The sequence below is a fragment of the Nycticebus coucang genome, chromosome 7 (assembly GCF_027406575.1).
Source record: "Nycticebus coucang isolate mNycCou1 chromosome 7, mNycCou1.pri, whole genome shotgun sequence".
Lineage (NCBI taxonomy): Eukaryota > Metazoa > Chordata > Mammalia > Primates > Lorisidae > Nycticebus > Nycticebus coucang.
In genome coordinates, this window is record NC_069786.1 from 86,790,781 (window position 1) to 86,804,928 (window position 14,148).

The 14,148-nt window shown below is 35.7% G+C and overlaps 1 protein-coding gene and 1 pseudogene across 7 annotated transcripts in view; one reads left to right on the forward strand and one right to left on the reverse strand.

The window, feature by feature from the left end:
* Nucleotides 1-1,117, forward strand: part of PMS1 (PMS1 homolog 1, mismatch repair system component) — a 128,184-nt gene extending 127,067 nt beyond the window's left edge. For all 6 annotated transcript variants that reach the window (XM_053598365.1, XM_053598369.1, XM_053598364.1 and 3 more), the window contains one exon: nucleotides 775-1,117. In XM_053598365.1, coding sequence (XP_053454340.1) covers nucleotides 775-939 — 165 coding nt within the window. In that variant the 3' untranslated portion in view covers nucleotides 940-1,117. The remainder of the gene's footprint in view (nucleotides 1-774) is intronic.
* Nucleotides 1,118-7,987: 6,870 nt separating this feature from the next.
* On the reverse strand, nucleotides 7,988-9,671 carry LOC128589742 (ras-related protein Rab-18-like; annotated as a pseudogene). Its single transcript, XR_008381124.1, has 2 exons — nucleotides 9,611-9,671; nucleotides 7,988-9,069 (listed from the first exon to the last, which is right to left on the reverse strand). The product of XR_008381124.1 is annotated as a ras-related protein Rab-18-like (transcript).
* Nucleotides 9,672-14,148: the final 4,477 nt, after the last annotated feature.

The following is a 14,148-nucleotide window of genomic DNA, read 5'->3' on the forward strand; positions in this document are numbered from 1 at the left end:
TAACTAATGGCCTTAGATGGAACTCAGAATTGTTCCACCTTTATGCCATGCATTTGTCTAAAAATAATTGTAATATGATTGTAAGCCCTGATCTCTTCAAGAGGAAAAAAACAAAGGGACAGTGAAAGACCTAAATCACTGAATAAATGGAAATTTGAGAAGTTTTAACAATATTCATCACAAATAAGAAATGTAACCATGGTTTAAAAGAATACTTCACATGGTTTTCAAACTGATTGTTTTAAAATGTGAAACAAATGTCAGACTTTTGCTTAAAAACTCTGATTACTTGCCTGTGCCTTCAAATTAAAACCCCTGTCTCTCACCCATTCTTAGAGGGTGATCTGGCTTCTGTTACACGTACTGAACATTTGATTCTCTCTGTTCTCTGCCTGAAATACTTCTCTTTCCCCATGATCTTTGCATCATGGTTTCCTTCTTAACAAGAAGCTTGAAGTCATCTCAAGTAAGCTTTTCAACCACACAATCAGTGTGGCCCAGTTTAATTTTGTACATTATTTATTCACTAAAAGTATCTTTGTCTTTTTATCTATCTTCCTTTTCTCTTTACTAGAATGTAAATTTCACATGAGCCAGGAGTCTGGTTTTCTTGTTCACCACAATATCCCTAGAACCTCGGACATACTTGGTGCTTAATAAATTGTTCTTGAGTGAATTAATAAGATAAATATAATCAATATTCTGTCTTACCAGTATAACATGTTTTCTGCTTCAGGGCATATCACGGTAAAATGTGTGACTTTCCCTTCACAGGGAGAAGCAGTGCGTCTGTCTAGACAATTACCCATGTACCTATCAAAAGAGGATGTCCAAGATATTATCTACAGAATGAAGCACCAGTTTGGAAATGAAATTAAAGGGTGTGTTCATGGTCGCCCATTTTTTCATCATTTAACCCATCTTCCAGAAACTACATGATTAAAATTATTTACTGATGAAATTGATTTGGTCATAAAACAAAGTCAATTTTTAACCCGTCTTTGTATTATCATGTGTCAAATGGTTATTTTATAAATGAGGATTCCCTGGTTTATTTGTATATGAAAAATGTTTGAGAATTTGTAGAAAATTTAAATAAACTAATATGTACTATTCATTTTATTCACAATAACCAGCCTTTGGATAATTATTAGTTGTAGAAGACTCCAAACTGAAAGATAGGTAGTATTCTTGGGTGGTTAATTTACTAGGTCAGTCCTGTGCAGAGAAGTTACACATCGCACAAGCTAGCATATCAGACAAATGTTGATCTGGTTGCAAGTAGGATGCAGAGACCCAGTGAGGGAAAGTGAGATAATGAAGTTCAGAGAAACGAATAAAGAGCATAACTTCAGAAATCCTGCCTTTTACCTTCATGTTGAGGATAACAGCTTAGATGAGGGGTCCTCAAACTTTTTAAGCAGGGGGCCAGTTCACTGTCCCTCAGACAGTTGGAGGACCAGACTATAGTTTAACAAAAAAACTATGAACAAATTCCTGTGCACACTTCACATATCTTATTTTGAAGTAAGAAAACAAAACGGGAACAAATACCATCCCACCGCCTCATGTGGCCCATGGGCCGTAGTTTGAGGACCCCTGGCTTAAATGTTACAGTCTCTTCTTATGTAGTAATTATGGAACTTTGGGGTCAAAATTTGACAGGGTATATGGGAAAATCGGACCTTTAACAGGAATTTTAGGTAAAGATTATTTATTGTACATGTGCCCCCTCCAAAACCAGGTCCCACATTGCACTGAAATACTTAATTTACAAAAGGTTGAAGCATCCATCTTTTTCTTTTGAAATGGGAATGTTGCCCAGGCTGCCTTTGAAATCCTGAGCTCATAAAGTCCTCTTCCCTTCAGCCTCCCAAGTAGCTGGATCTGGGTATAGTGTTCCTGTACATCATCTTCAATAATACTCAAGGATTCTCTTTAATTTGTTAATATCTTGTGTTAAGAGTTACAAGTTGTAATAGTTGGAATTCTGCCTATCGCCTGTCTTCTTCTGCCAACATCATCCCATTTCCCATGAACCACAATGTTACCAAGCAATGGGGTTGCTGCCTGATTGCCATAGAAGCCAATATTATGGCACCAGGTTTTGAGAAAAAAATTTTATTGCCAATCAGTAAGGAGACAGGAGGCACTGGGTCTCCTGGAAATAGACAGACCCAAATCTGTCACCCCAATCTGCAGTTGGGACAAATTTTATGGATTGGAAAACAGGTTATGTGTAAGAGCTGGCAGAGCAGGTTTGAATTGGAAGAATTTCAAGACTTTATTGAGAAGGCATGGGGAGGGATCTTATCACCAGACATTCCTAGATAATGGACCCATCCCTTTTGAAAGTGTTCTATGTGCTGGGTTCTGGCCATGTTCCATCTTTTAGTTGGAGGAAGGTGGGGCTTGAGGTATTATTTCTTAAGGCTGAACTTCATTGCATTTGCTCTGGATGCATAACCTACACGTTCTTAGCTTTGTGCCTGCAAAATAACAACGTTCTGTTATCAATAGGATGGTAATCAACTAAGACTGGTCAGTGGTTGCCAAAAAAACTGCTCCTCATCCTCTTACTGCCCCTTTTGTAAATTTGGGGCTTCCCTCTGGGAAACCTTTCTAATTGGGTAAATTGAGGAGTTTACAGAGATATGGAGGGTGATGAAATTTGCATCATACATTTGCACCAGCCCTAAGCAAAATTGTGGACTCATTTTTTAGCCAATATAATCTGTACTGGTCTGACAAAGGCCTTGTAGATAAACTCATTTTGTATTTTTCTTACCAGTGCTGAATTCTGCCAAATCCAGTTGGTTGTAATGGCAGCAGTTATTTACCACCTATTTGGTAGTTAGGGTAAGCAGTTAACCTTGCATGATCTTATTTAATGGTCACAAAAAGTTTACAATTGTAAATACTATTTCGTCTAACCCTAGAGCTGGTATTCCTAACCACCATTATACATCCTACTTGACATCCCTCAAGAGTTATTACGACCAGCCAACATAGGTATTTGGGGGGAGGTATTAAAAACATTCCCTGACACCACTTTAACAAACGTTTTTTGATTAAATCAACTTTGGGCAGTAACCTTTTTCTAAGAGAATCAGCAGAGCAGGGCGAGTTGTCTGCTTTCCCCAGGACAGGGGCAAGTTCGTTGAGGACAGCATTGCACCATGGGCTGATGCCAAAGCCACGCAGAGCCTCTGCCACCCTCCCCGCGCCCCACAGCCCTTGCAGCAGCCCTGGCACCACCTGGTGGCCGAAGCAGGCGGTGGTGACGGGGAAGCCCTGGCTTCTTGGATGGAGGTTATGACCAATGCGGCTGAGGAGACCAGCTTCAGGAGTTCAGGACACCCAAAGAGAAAGGAAACCTATTTCCCTCCTCTTTTGGCTGGGATGTAGGAGGGATCAGCCTGGGAAGAGATGGACTCTCAAGGTGTAAATCCCATGAAGTGTTCTTGAGACTTAAGGTGTTGCTTAGAACCCCAGCCTTGCTATAGCCCCAGCCACATGGAAGTGAGGCCTGTAGATCTCTGGGATGGTTTGCTGGGAAGGCAGCCACTTATGATCCAGGTGGGCCAGTACTGGTTTAGATACTTAATATACTGAAAAATCTTAGGCCTGAAACTACCTAATCAATTTAAATTTGTTTCTTCTTGGGTCACTTTATCTGGTCTCTCTCTTCTCATGACCATAATAGACAATTAAATTGTATTCATATAATCCTGCTTTTACTTTTAGTTTTCCTTTAGTGCTTACTTCTTCTTATATATAACATATTAGTATTTTATAATAATATATTATTAGATTATATAATACATGTTAATATTATATAAAGCATTAAAGTATATGTTAGTATAACATATAATAATACGTTGTTTCTTATGCATGAAATAGTCTCCCTTTCCTAAAGTGAGAGGTTTGGGTGTCTTTTTTAAAATTACCTCTTATGATATCTTATTTCAAGTGTCAGGAAAGATTTATGCTTTCCCTATAATAGTGATTCATATTTTTAAAATTTAGAGACAAATACTTAAAACCTTAACCAAAATTTGCCAATTTTAGAAAATTTACAATCAAATATAAAATATTATTAAATATTAAAAAAAATCTCAGTATGAATTCTAGTTAATAGAAAGAACAATACTGGGCAGCGCCTCTGGCTCAAGGAGTAGGGCACTGGCCCCATATACCGGAGGTGGTAGGTTCAAACCTGGCCCCCAGCCAAAAAAAAAAAAAAAAGAACAGTACCAAGAAGGAAAAACAGACTTCAAAAGAAAAGGTGATTTGAACACTGTTTATTTATACTGTTCATATTCAATGACCAAATAAAACGAGATCTATACCATTAGCATAGAAAAAGTTCAAATTAAATAGTAAAGGAAAGAGAAAGTAGAAGAATACAGAAAAAATAAAATGATAATTATCTGAGTGGAAAGGAAGAAGAAAACGATGGAGGGAACCTGTATTGTGTTTGATTACAACAAAAGTTCTCCCATTGTCTCCTCTTCACTCATATTTTATAGGATTGTGCAGTAGTATTAATGTCTAGATACTCTTTCTGGCTAAAATCTTCCTTTTATTTTTTTTTCCGCAAAAAAGGGAGGTTAACTCCTATACCCTAGCATATGTTTACCATTTATTCAGTGCTTACATTAAAGTCACTAAGTATTGTGATTTTCTTCTTAAAATAGCTTCACCTCTGTTTATCTTTGTCACCTAGCATGGTGACTGAACAGAAGGAAAGCTACAAATATTTGTATATGTGAACTATAACATTTTATTTTGCTTTCTCTTTCTTCAATTCCAACTCTGCGGGTATTAACAAAACAGGGTTGGTCTTACTTTCCATGCTCTCCAAGGGAGAAGAGTCATGGGAAATAAGATGCAAAGCTTATTTGGGACCTGATCTTGAGAAGACTTGAATATCAGGCTAAAGATTTTCAGTTTTGTTAAGAGCAGCTAAAGTTTTTAAATAGGAAAATAATGCCATCGGAAATTTACATTAGGAATATTAGTTTAAAATCACTTATGATGAATTGGAATGAATCAGAAGAGAGGAAGGATTTCAGTAAAAGAAATTTCACTGCTGAAATTCCATCTGTGTTCTAAGTGCTTCAGTCATCTCATGTTCATTGTGTTCTTTCAACAGAACAAGTTTCTTTAGAAGAACTTGAAGAAGAATTTGACATTCTTGAAGTATAATAATATATTATTTCTAAACTTAAATTCAAAGTAATATTTTAAAGGATATATTTTCCCCCCACTTTCTAGTTCTGATATTTGCCAGCAAAATGTGTTAGTTATTTGGAGGACAAAAAAGACCATACTTAATAAAAATGTTGAGTTTATGACATACATAGACAAAAAGATGGTTTATATTTAATTTTATCTTGATTTTTGTACAGTAAATATTCTGATGTTTGTGTAGGTGAAAATGTATATTTTGTTGTCCTTGTATTTTGTGCTGCTGTCCCTGTACTTTGTCCTGCATTCCAGATGGGTCCAAGTATTTCTAGAGTATCTCTTTGTTCTTTTCCAACTACCAACAATACCTCCCTTTCCCTTAATTTGGTTGATCTTAGCTACGCATTAAAGGAAAAGGAATTAATTGCCCTGAATTGACGGAATTTTAGGTAACCTAGGTATATATTTTTGCTATTTGGAGAAAACTGCCAACTCTCATCTACATGAAAGACTGGTCCTAATTTACATTTTTCTTTTCTCCAAAGGAGGAATAAACAGAAACTATTATAAGTGAAGATGGTAGTTCAAAAGAAGCACACGATATGTCAGTGAAATATAAAAATTTCTTTTAATTTTATAACTTTTATTCAAATATAAAAGCTTATAGGTTTATATTTCAGAATCAATAAAACAGTATGATGGTAGGTCTTGAGGTTTGACAGCTTCAGGACTGAATTCCAGCTCCATCCATCACCAGCTGTGTTCCTACAGACTGTTTAACTTCCCATGTGCTTCTGTGTTGTATAATGGGAATAATTTTAACTTTAAAGAGTTTGTAAGAATAAGTGAAAAGAAATATAGAGCATATAGAGCAACTAGTACAATGCCTAGTACAAATGTTAGGTCACTTCTTATCTCTTTTCACCTATTTCTTAAGGGAATTTTATAATTAGAAAGTGAAGCTTTTTTTTTTTTTTTTTTTTTTTTGAGACAGAGTCTCATTTTGTTGTCCTAGGTTGAGTGCTTTGGCATCACAGCTCACAGCAACCTCAAACTTCTGGGCAAGTGATCCTCTTGCCTTAGCCTCCCAAGAAGCTGGGATTACAGGTGACCAGCTGTTTTTACAGATGAGGTCTCACTGTTGCTCAAGCTGGTCTCGAACTCCTGAGCTCAAGCATCCCAACCACCTCAGCCTCCCAGAGTGCTGCAATTAAAGGCAACCACCGTGCCTGTAAAAAGTGAAGCATTTTTAAAATGTGTAGTCTGTCACTGTGTTCTTAAGTATAACAAATACATGTATAATCACTTTTGCTAAGCTGTTCATCTTCACAGTGCCTTAGAATCAGATACCATACTATTGATTAGATACTGACAGTAATTTGATATGATCAATTATAGTTGGCTTTCTATTGAGTTAGCTTTCTCACTAGTATAATAGAAATTTTTATGTTTAACGTAAACATTCAAAAGCTATATTCTATGAAGTTTGCTTTAGAATATGGATATTTTTGGTTTGATAATTTACAGCTCTTCAAAGAAAATCATAAGATAACATTTTAAAGATCCATCCCAAGCAACTCTAGAAATTTGTTGAATTTCTCAATCCTTTTCTTATCAGTTTCTTCTCTTAAAGTCCATTTTAGAAACGATTACATCAGCTTCCATTTACAAAGTATCATTCTAGAGCACATCTAAAAAACTGTCACGGTAATACCTATTTGGGGTGGATAAGTTGTATGTGTTTCCTGGGGAAAATTAGCAATTAATGAAAGCTCTTATTCCATCATCTCTTTGTTTTGAACAAACAAATCATCTTTAGAATTTAGAATGGAATGAAATAGAAAACTAAAAGTAGGAACTAAAAAGTCTTGGATGATTCAGGGTAATAATATAATAGCCAACATTCATTGAAAACTTATTTACTAGATGCTTTTCTTTTTTTTTTTTTCTTCTAGTCCTACCTACTTCTTGTTCTTATTCCATATTGCTACCATATTGCTATTGTTCTCAAGTGCAAATGTAATCAAATCACTATTATTTATAGTCCTTAATTTGTTTTTTTGTTTTTTGTTTTTTTACTGTGAAAAAGATTTATTAGTCCATACAAGTTGGTTTGATAAACTACTGTTTACCTGTTACAGCAAATTACCAAGATTTTCATTGTGACAGCATCTTCCCACACACATGAGAATCCGGAAACAATATGTCTTTCTCAAATTGTCATTTAGTGTTTTTCTTTTCCCATCCCTCAAGACACAGAGACAGGTTTTTGAATATCAACTAGCCATTATGGAAGCCATAAGATACAGATATTCATAAACATCACACAAGCTACAGTTGAGGTACCTCGACAAACACTACCCACATTGATGAAAAAAGGAGTTGGTTTTAAAAGTGGTAAGTAGCATAGGAGTCACAATAAACATGCTATTCATGTCCTTCTGAAACCAAAATGAGTTAAACCTTACTGCCATTCTGCCAAACACCACATAACTAAAAAAGGAGTGCAGAGTCATGAATCCAATGTACATATCACAGGATTCAAACGCCAGTTAAGCAACTGAGCTTATTGAAGTAAATCAAAAAGTAATACCAAACTTGTTTAACGTACCAATGCTATTTTAGAAGTATCATCAGAATAAAGATTTAATTGTAAATTGGCCTGCACTACATTCTGCAATGGTAATTTAGTACTAAAAAGGAATCTCAAACATCCTAGAATGGCTGTGGAATCATGCTCTTTGTTGCTCCTGAAAGGAAATTTTCCAGGTTTTATGACACCTGTCTACTTCCCTGTGGTTCTGGGAGTTCTATGTATACCAAGTGATTCAGTAACTGATAGAATTTAAGCAAAAAGACCAAAAGTGGACCTTGTGTCAACATATACCAGATAGTAGATGGACTTTTTAGTTACATGATAAATGTAAATCATAAAATCAAATGTACTTAAAAGGTACACCTATTTTATGTTACATAAAAATATCGCGGACTGTGCATGCGTTCTCTCACGTTTCACTTGGGAAAGCCGATGAGTGGGATTTCTTGCAAATATTTACTGCCATGATACAAAATAATTATGTGCAAACTGCAAGGTCCCTAAAATAGCAATTAAAGAGTTTATATACAGAAAGATGACACTATCTGATCAAATATGCAAGAGCAGGATGGAATTTCCCAGAGTTTATAACATAGAACAATAACCGCCACAGGCCCCGCCTCCACTGCCTTCTTCACTGTGTGGCAGTTTGACTCCTTTATTCTGGTTCTCACTTTCCCATAGTCCTGGCGTCTGAATGATCTTTTCAACAAGTTCCTCAAAGGCACATTGTACACCATCACACGTTTTTGCACTTGCCTCTATAAATAACATGGAATGCTTTCGTGCAAACTTCAGGCCTTCATTTCTATCGACTTTACGATTTTCCTTATCAATTTTATTTCCAACGAGCATGTTTACTATGTCATTTCTTGTACAGTATGTTCCCAATTAATTTAGCCAATTATCCAGTTTAACAAAGGTATCCCTTCTTGTGACATCGTAAACTAATATAACACCCTGTGCACCTCTGTAATAGCTTGGAGTTAATGTTCTAAACCTCTCTTGACCAGCAGTAACCCATATTGCAAGTTTAGCCGTATTTCCATCCACTGAAATTATTTTCACCTTAAAGTCAACACCTATTGTTGCTGCAAGTTCTGTATCAAAAGTATCATCTGTGAATCTCAAGAGCAGGCTGGACTTGCCCACCCCACTCTCGCCGATGATGAGAATCTTCAGGGTGCTCAGCACGTCCTCGTCCGTCCTGACCCTTCTCCGCTCAGAGCCCAGCTGGCCACCCGGGTCCCTATAGTCCTTAATTTGTTTTTTATCTTTCTCTTTTTAAAAAATATTTATTTATTTATTTATTTATTTTGAGGGTCCGTGCCCAGCGTGTGGCAATGCTGGGAATGCATTTCCACTTGGGTGGCATGGCTCCCTTAAATTGTTAATAGTGAAACTTCTTAGCATGATATAGCAAACATTTCACAGATTTCTGGCTTTTGTAGACCTTTTCAGCCTCATTTTCAATCATTTTTTTTTGCTTTTGTAAACTGAACTTTGGCATACTAAATTGCTTGTCATTGTCGACAAACCTTGTTCTTTCCTGCTTCTGTATGTATCCTTGGCTTTAGAATATTCATCTCCAATGTCCCCTACTTAATTCTACCTGCTGTATACCATTTCAGTCCAGGACCATCCAACCAATTCTTTTTTTTTTTTTTATTTTTGTATTTGTTTTTATATAAGTAGATTTTAGAGGGTGTGAATTATTTTTTTTGTTACGTGGCTGAATTTCACAGTGGAGAAATGGCTTTGAATATACCTGTCACCTGAATAGTGAACATTGTCCCCAGTTGTTAATCTTTCCTCCTGTACCCATCTCCCACCCTGCCCCTTCTGAATCTCCGGTATCCATCAAGTCACTTTCTACAACCATGCATACCCATTGCTTAGCTCTGCTAAGTAAGACCATGCAGTATTTTGTGTTTTTATTCCTGTGTTACTTCACTTACAATAATGGCATCCAGGTCCATCCAAGTCCAACACATGTTTGCTGACCTTAACAAGATTCAGAATTAATTTTACTTTTTGAGAATTATTTCTTGATCCCCCTGAGAAAATCAAATGCCCTCTCCTTAGTGTATTTTCATGACATTTTGTACATATTTTCTCGTCCATGCCACCTCTTTTATTTTTATATTATGCACTTCTTTATACATAGCTTCTCTCTCTGCGTATGTATATTTTCTCCTTTTCTACACGATCACACTTGTTTCTATATACAAAAACATAGACTTCTAAGTATATCAATATTATTTATTAGTGGGTAACGTAGTTTATAATATATAGGTTAACTTTGTCTATTTTCTTCACTAGATTCTGATGCTCTAAAGGGTAAAAACATCTTCTGATTTTATCTTTGTATCCTTTACAACAGTGTTTTTCAACATTTTTTATCTCATGGCACACTTGAACCTATAGTTAAACTACCACAGCACACTTAAATTATGTTGATCAAAAAAAAGGAGTAAAAAAAAAATACACTCACTGTCTTTGAACTTTTTTGAAAATAATTAATGATCTTTAAAATTTTTGGCAGCACACCTAAAATCCTCTCACGGTACACCAGTGAAAATCATTGCTTTACAGTAACCTGGTATATTACAGTCATCAAGTAAAATTTTGCTTATCCGTTTATTTATTTGACAGATATTTGCTGAAGGCTTTTATGTGCCCAGAGCAGTTCTAGATGCTACTGAAAGAACAGAGTACAAAAGACATTAAAGTCCTGGCCTTCAAAGACCTTGTATTCTATGTTTAAGGGTTATTATGTCAACTAATTAATATAAACCTCCTAAACACACTCTTTTATGTACAGAAAATACCATTTATAAAGCAGAGTTTGTTCTTTTCTCTGTAAGGGCATTGACTTATGTTACTCTAAATATTAATCTGAATTAATACTATTCTAAATGTTCACCTGGATTAATGCTATTATATTCCATTTTTTATAGTGTAAGAACACCTCAAAAAGTATATCCCTCGGGAGTATCTCATCAATGACATATGAAGAGATTAGGATTAAATTAACTAAGTAAATTTGTCAACTTTCAGGGACTAAATAAAAATAAAGTAAAATTTTTATTTGTAGTTACCTTTAAAACAGTTCTGTAAGAATTTAAAATACTGTCATGACATTTTCTTAGGTCCTCAAATATGTGTTTATGTGTATTTTTAAGAATTATTTTACATGTCACAAAATGAGCACAGCCTCCAGCTGTGTATATATTGTGGTTAAGAGCAGATTACTATTGCTTAGTAGACCTTCTTGAAGGTGCTAGAAATTCTATTAAACTTTATGAACTACTTCAAACATATAGAAAATAATGGACATTTTTGTGCTTCCACGAAGGTTTAATAAACTTAGTCACATTTTCTTGAGATCCAAAAATATATAGTATGGTCCATGGCCCAGCAATATTAACATCACCTAGGAGTTTATTAGAAATACAAGATCTCAGCACCATGCCCATCTTGCCCCTAATCTTACTGAATAAGAATCTAAAATTTAACAGAGTCCCAAAGTTATTTGAAACTTTTCTATGTGTAAATCCTTTTTAAATGAAAATATGTACAGCTAAATCTCCCCCTCCCCCATTCTGTACTGCCTCTTCCCTCACCCTCTCTCTTCGAAGCTCTGCTCTGTCCCTTGAAGTGATAGCTATCCTAAATTTGGTATGTATTTTACTCACCTTTATTTTTTTCACATATGTTTGTATCCCTAAATATACACACATGCTCTCTCTCTCTCAAACTTTATATAAATTATAGATACAGAATTTTTTTCTGCAACTATTTTCACTGAATTGGTTTAACCATGTTTTGTTATTTTCTTTTTCTTTTTCTTTTCTTTTTTTTTTTTTTTGAGACAGACTCTTACTCTGTCACCATGGGTAGAGTGCCTTGGTATCATAGCTCATTAACAACCTCAACTCTTGGGCCTTAGTGGTCTTGCCTCAGCCTCCCAAGTAACTGGGACTACAGGTGCCTGCTGTGACACCTGGCTATTTTTTATTAGAGACTCTGGTCTCAAACTCCTGAGCTCAGGCACCTCCCAGAGTGCTGGGATCACAAGCATGAGTCACCATGTGCAGCCTAACGTTTCGTCAGTTTGTCATCTTAATCAAGAAATTCTTACCTCTAGATTTTCTCTCATATTTTCTTTTAGTGAATTCAACTACTTTTCTTTTTACACTATTGTAATAGGGACAATGTTCATTAATGAGAAGCATTTCAAATAAAAGACCAGGAGACTTGTGGTTTTATAAAGACATTTAAACAAAGGAGTCATATTTATTTATTTTTTTTTTTGGTAAAAGCACTTCTTGGCCATTATTGGTTTCAGGGAATACAGCACACAGACAAAATTCAACATTATCATGTTTAAGAATTAAATCATCTATAATTTATTTTATATATTGTATGATCAAATATTTCTCTTTTTATCACATGGATATAATCAGTTTTCAGTTATTTTAATACTATTTATTGTTATGGAAGTTCATCAGTTCTCCACTCATTTCTCAATTTTCTACTTAATGTCATTGGACCATTTGTCTGTCCTAGTGTTAATCCACTATTTTTAATTACTACAGCTTTACAAAATGAATTCGTTATAAATGTGCTTTAAAATATTCAATTATTGAGTGCTAAGTTACATGTGTACATGTAGATCCTTTATTAGATTGAGCCTTTAGTATTGAAGGCAGATACTAAATCTGTTAATTGTGATTGTGAATGTTTTTTTCTTTATGAGATTCTGCCAATTTTTGCTGTATATAGTTTGAGTTTATGGTATTAAGTGCGTACAAGTTTAGAATATTTTTTTTTTTTTGTGGTTTTTGGCCGGGGCTGGGTTTGAACCCTCCACCTCTGGCATATGGGACCGGCACCCTACTCCTTGAGACACAGGCGCCGCCCAAGTTTAGAATATTTTTATATCTTGCTGATTAATGTCTATTATAATAATCATAATCTTTCATCTTTTTTTGTTTGTTTTTGGAGACATGGTCTCGGTTTGTTGCCTAGCCTAGAGTGCAGTAGTGTCATCATCACTCACTGTAACCTCAAACTCCTGAGGTCAAGCAGTGCTTCTGCCTCAGACTCCCAAGTAGCTGTGACTACAGGTGCATGCCCCCACACCTGGTCAATTGTTTTATTTAAATATTTTTTCTTTTTTGTAGAGATAGGGTCTTGCTATGGCCTGGGCTGATCTCAAATCCTGGCCTCAAGTGATTCTCCTGTCTTCATCTCTCAAAGTGCTTGAATTACAGGTGTGAGCCACCATACCTGGCTTGGAAAAATCTTAAATCAAGAAATGAGTTTTGCCTTCAAGTCTATTTCATTTTATGTTCATATGTCTATATTAACTGTCTTTTTCATTAATATTTATAGGACTTTCCCCATCTTTTTTCTTTCAATCATTTCTGTGTCCTTAATATTTTAGGTATACAGCTAGATTTTCATGATTATTGTTAAATCTGATACTTTCCATTAGAAAACTTTGTCCAGGCGCCTGTGGCTCAGTGAGTAGGGCACCAGCCCCAAATACCAAGGGTGGCAGGTTTGAACCCAGTCCCGGCCAAACTGCAACAAAAAAATAGCCAGGCGTTGTGGCAGGTGCCCATAGTCCCAGCTACTCAGGAGGCTGAGGCAAGAGAATCGCCTAAGCCCAAGAGCTATAAAGATTGTTGTAAGCTGTGACACCATGGCACTCTACCCAGGGCAACAAAGTGAGACTCTGTCTCTAAAAAAAGAAAAAAAGAAAATTTTGTCCATTATTATATGGTATTATATTTTTACTATTTTATTTTTGTACTCTTTGTTCTTTTTTTCTGGCTCTCTGTGTCTTTTTTTTCAAGAGAGTATGTTTGTTTGGTTTTGATCCTCTACTAATTCGAAAATATCTATTTCTATCAATTGGGCTTTTCCCCCTAAAGTGCCTGGGGACCCTCCATAGCCTGTCTAGCAGGCTGTTTGTTCATATCTGTACGTTGGAAAGAGGATAGAACTGAACATGCAGATTTGGAAATTAAAGTTGTATAGGTGACGACTTGAGTATAGGTAAGTTATTCAAAGAGCATATTAAGAGAGAAAATTCAACAGGCGAATGCTAGCCACCACCAGCATTTTAAGGAGTAGAATGAGCCCTTGGAAAGGCAGCCAAAGAGATGTTGCAGAGGCAGGGGAGAACAAGAAAGAGTGTCTCAGAAGCTAATGGGAATTATAATTTTAAGAAGGAAATAAAATTCAGCATTAAATGCTTAAGAGAGGTCAAATACGACAACGATTTTAAAATATACCATCATTTTTGCAATTTAAAGGTCACTAATGAACTTAGCAGGAGCGCTTCC